This window comes from Arachis ipaensis, chromosome B09, assembly GCF_000816755.2.
Source record: "Arachis ipaensis cultivar K30076 chromosome B09, Araip1.1, whole genome shotgun sequence".
Lineage (NCBI taxonomy): Eukaryota > Viridiplantae > Streptophyta > Magnoliopsida > Fabales > Fabaceae > Arachis > Arachis ipaensis.
The window spans coordinates 117,840,965-117,845,615 of record NC_029793.2 but is presented as its reverse complement, the minus strand read 5'-3'; the positions used below and the strand labels follow the sequence as shown (position 1 = coordinate 117,845,615).

The following is a 4,651-nucleotide window of genomic DNA, read 5'->3' as shown; positions in this document are numbered from 1 at the left end:
GGGACATGAAATAATTAGGAGAGCACACTAGCTAAACAAGTTGTATTTACCAAATTTAGTAATAAGTTTATTTTATTTTATTTGATAAAAACATGTAACTTTATTTCTCACGTAAAGTGAAAATTTCTCAAGTGGTAACTAAAGTAAAAGCTAGAATTCCCACTTATCTCAATTACTACAATGAAGTGTGTATGAAATTTATCAATTACTTTACCACTTACAAGGAATTTTTCATTTTAGAAAATCTCGAACCTTGATTGATGAATTACTAACTTTATTATCATTTTACAAGAGAAGAAAAAACATCTACTATCTACTTTGTGTTGGTAGGCATTTTAGCAATCAAGTGATTTAGGCGGATACATGGCTCAACGCCGGTGAACCCAAAAATCGTGAGTTTGTTGAACGGAAAGATTACTCAAATGCTTCATTCAAGTTCAAAAAAGTTGCCACCATCTGCTCCTACGCCACCACAGCCCTTCCAACTCTTCTAGGAGTTCCCGTAGACCATTGGAACTTATTACAAGAAATTGTTAGCAACTACCAACAATAAGTCAAATGACTTCGTTTCTTAAATTTTGAAACTATTTCACCCAATTTTTGGGGTAAACAATCAGCAATCCCTGGAACAATACCTGCCCAAAAATATATCAAGTAACAAATAAGATAAACAATAAATCTTTTTCAATTTGCTTGTGAGAAAGATAGTCATGCCAACATTATCAATTACCTTCAACCCAATACACTTGCTGGTCTTGCTTCAATTCTTCAGACAGTACGTTCTCTCACCCTCACCATTTCCATTCCCTTGCTGCTTCATTCTCAAGAAACATATTCAGTTAGAAAATTTAACCACTGAAGACTGGCCCACAGTGTAGCTGGGTTCAGAGGAAAGCTTATATACAAGCCACATGATGAAGATGGCTTCAACAACAAAACCAATCTAGCCAACATTCTTCCATCTACAAGTTGTGTCGGAAATATCTGCAATCAGTAATCATCTATGGTGGTGTCTATCAACACACCAAATATCCAATTAGCTATTCATGAGTATACTGATCATGTCAACTTAGAGTCAAGTATTTGGAATCAGATGACAACTTGCAGTTCAAGCATCCTTAACAGTTTTGTAAAAGCAGGAGAACACAATTATCAGAACCCGAAACATATTTCCAGATTAAACAATGATCATGATTTCAAAAAGGGATCATATCATGTTATTATCTCTCAGAATAAATTTCAGACTTCAAATCTTGCCAAACTTGAAAGCCAGATGGATGCTGATTTACATACAACCGTAAGAATAATTCCTCTGAGCATGCAACTATAGTGCTCAAAGCAAGCCTGGGGTGAACAACTCTATGGTCTCTAAGCCAATTATACATTGATAACCTAAGCTTAACTCTACAAAGTGTATAGGAGAGAAAAGATGGGAAATTGACTAAACTTGATATAGGATATCCTTCATTCACAAGATACTCAATTTTCGTGTTGATCATATCTGTGGTCTGATTAAGAATCTGAGGTGAAGCCTTAATCATTTCGCGAACATCCTTAACATCCAAGCCAGCATTAACAATAAAATCAAATCTCTCCTGAAGCTCATCTCCCTTACCTCTGAACAGCTTAAAAGCCTGTTTTATTCCCCCCGAGTTCTCTTCGTATCCAAGGCTCAACAAGAACTTTGTTTTCAAGAACTCTGTTTTCAGAGCCCTTGTTTCCTTATCCTCAGGATAAGGCTGAATTTTCTTCCCCACAGCCCAATTCTGCATCCCTTCTGGATTATCCTGCACTAACTTACAGAGCCTTTTCTTGCCAACATTCAAGCTACTGAGCAAACTACTACTTTTCTTAATAGTGAATGAACCCATCAGCAAGGAATGAGACTGGAAAATCTTCCCAATCTCTGCAGCATGCATATCGATATCAGACAGGAACGTAAAACACTTGTGCAAATTCGACAGAAACATCAACACCCCAATTTGCGGAAACTCGACAAAAATTATAGCTATCTGGTCCAAGGACAACCCTAATTTCACCAAGAACCCAATGAGGGACAATGCCCAAACTCCAGAATCCTCAAAAACAACAAAAGGGTGCTGGCCAATCATCTCACCCAACAATTTCTCGTCACTGTAAACCTTCTCAAGCAAGCACAAGAGCTCATGCATAACCCCAAAATTACAGCTACTCTCATCCAACAACTGCTCCTCAATCCAAGTACTACCCTTTTCTTCACCAACAAGATGGTTTAACTTCTTCAAAACCTTCACAAGATAAAGGTTAACATCCCCAACCAAAACCCTAGGGTTCAAAGAAATCACCTTTACCAAAGTTGAAGAAGCAACACCAAGCTCTTCATAATTCTGAAACTTGGACACCAGAACCCCACTTTCATATCGAAAAACTTGAGGTGAATCCTTGAAGATCTTCCCCATTTTGTTCCTGGGAACACCATAGTTACACAGAGTATGGTAATTCTCCATCAACACAGTGTCATCGTTGATGAACATCATGTCCCTTGGAAGAAGGTGCAAGTATTCAAAAGGCTTCAAACCTGTACTCTCAAAGAATGGTTCAAACTCGTTAATTGGATGGTAACGGAGGTAACGCGAGATCGATTTCTTGACGTCGCTGGCAGCAGTGTCGTTCTTCTGAAGAACCTTCCTCAGAATATCGTCGAGGAAAAAGGGCGAGTTTTTGCACATGTTGTCTGCGTCAAGGAACTGCAAGCTCCTTGTGGAATGAAGGTACTCGAGCAATGCGGCTTGTGCTTCCCTTCTGACCTTCGAGGGGAACTTGAAATCACAGTTTTTTTGTGCGGATTGGGGTGCAGATTTGGCGCTGTGGAATCTAGGGTTTTGTGAAGGTTTAAGGCAAGTATGGGAAATTTTGGAGATGAAGTGTGTTAATTGGAATTTCCGGAAATGGGACATAATGGGTATCGATGGTTTTTGAAATGGAGGGGTTTTGAGTGTTAATGGTTGTAGCTTGACGTGTTATGAGTTACGACAAGGTTCTGAAAACCGAACTGGTTTAGCTACTAGTTCCCTAGTACACTGCTACAACCAAAATAACTGTTTTATAATAAAATAATAAATAAAATATAAATAAAGACACTAAAACATAATTATAATATAATATAAACTTTAAAATGTCATCCAAATTAAAAGTACTACATCAATCACAATGTTATAATCTCATCCAAACACAAACTCAACAATTAAAAATCACAACAATTATACAAATTAACAATCACAAGATCAAAACAACACCACAACAACAATAATTTATCAAATTAACAAATTACCAAGTTCAAGAACATGAACTCAGATCAGAATAATTATTCAAATTAATAATTGGGCAAAAACACAACAATCTAGCAATCACATGGTCGAAGAACAGCACCCCAACAACAATTTATCAAATTACCAAATTAACAAGATCAAGAACATGAACTAAGATCCGAATAATTGTTCAAATCAACAAGGCAAAAATACAGCAACCTAACAAACACATGGTCAAAGAACAGCACCTCAACAACAATTTATCGTATTACCAAATTAACAATATCAATAACATTAACTCAGATCAGCATCACATCAACAATTAAAACCAAGGCTGCGAGAACCAAGCAGGTCATTGAACCGGTCAAGTGACTAGTTCAATAGTTTAATGGTCCAACCAGAGTGAAACCATAGTTGAACCCATTTAATTAAATATACAATACTCATCACATCCGCAACAAAAATTTAGAATAAAATAATTTCAGCAATAACTTTTAATAATCAAGTAATCAGCAACAATGAAAAAAAAACATACACAAAAACTCAAACTATTAGCAACAAAGAATTCACAATCACAAAAAATTCAACAAAGATTTCTAATCAAGTATTTAACAACAAAAAATCAGAATTAAAAAAACAAAAAACTCAGCATCCAAAGCTAGAAAATCCAAAAACAGTAAAACTAAGCAAAGAATTCAAACTCAGCGTCCAAACTAAACTCAGAATCACATCAGCAACCACACAACTCAGAATCTAGTACACAAACTCAACTCAGAATCTTAAAAATTGAAACTGAAGAAGCAGTGGCTTACCGGAGACACGGCCAGGGAGGAACGGCTGTGACAGAGTGAGCTTGGACAGAGAGTGAGCTCGGAAGAGGATCAGTTCGCGATGGCGAGGCTCCAGGCAGAGATTCATGGAGAGAGAGGACGCGCTTGAAGAAGATCGAGCAACCGTTTGCGACCGACGAAAACAGGGCCCACGAGCAACGGTTTGCGACGGCGAGGAGAAGATCCACGGCGGCAAAAGAGTCCACCGCGGCAGAGAGGGACTTTCACACTTCGCAGTGAGCGAGAGAGATGGCTCGAAGACAGAGACGACGAGTTCAGGGCGGCCGACGACGACGAGGACAGAGCGGCCACGCGAGGAGAAAGGATCCAGGAGAAGAGGGACGAGCAGACCTACGAAAGGCGAAGATAGCAACCGCTGGTCGTCACCTCCGACGCCGATAGTGGTGGGGGCTGATGAAACGTGTTTTGGGTGATGGTGGCTGGGTGGCTGCTGCTCAGGGTTTAGGGTTGGGTTTGGTTTGTGAACGAAAGAAGGGGAGGGGTGCTTCTGTTGGGCGTTTTTCTTTTTCTTCT

The 4,651-nt window shown here is 38.9% G+C and overlaps 1 protein-coding gene across 5 annotated transcripts; it reads right to left on the bottom strand.

Annotated features, from left to right (window-relative positions):
• Positions 228-4,238, bottom strand: LOC107618380 (transcription termination factor MTEF18, mitochondrial). 5 transcript variants are annotated; one of them, XR_001615216.2, is made up of 3 exons: positions 4,100-4,238; positions 731-3,062; positions 228-635 (listed from the first exon to the last, which is right to left on the bottom strand). XR_001615216.2 is itself a non-coding variant. In XM_021112480.1 (2 exons), exon 2 carries the CDS (start codon positions 2,934-2,936, stop codon positions 1,221-1,223), a length of 1,716 nt encoding a protein of 571 aa, XP_020968139.1. In that variant the 5' UTR covers positions 2,937-3,059; positions 4,100-4,231; the 3' UTR covers positions 228-1,220. The 5 variants fall into 5 exon arrangements, 1 of the variants encoding a protein (XP_020968139.1); XR_001615218.2 differs by having other exon boundaries at positions 731-3,077; positions 4,100-4,235; XR_001615217.2 differs by having other exon boundaries at positions 731-3,059; positions 4,100-4,231.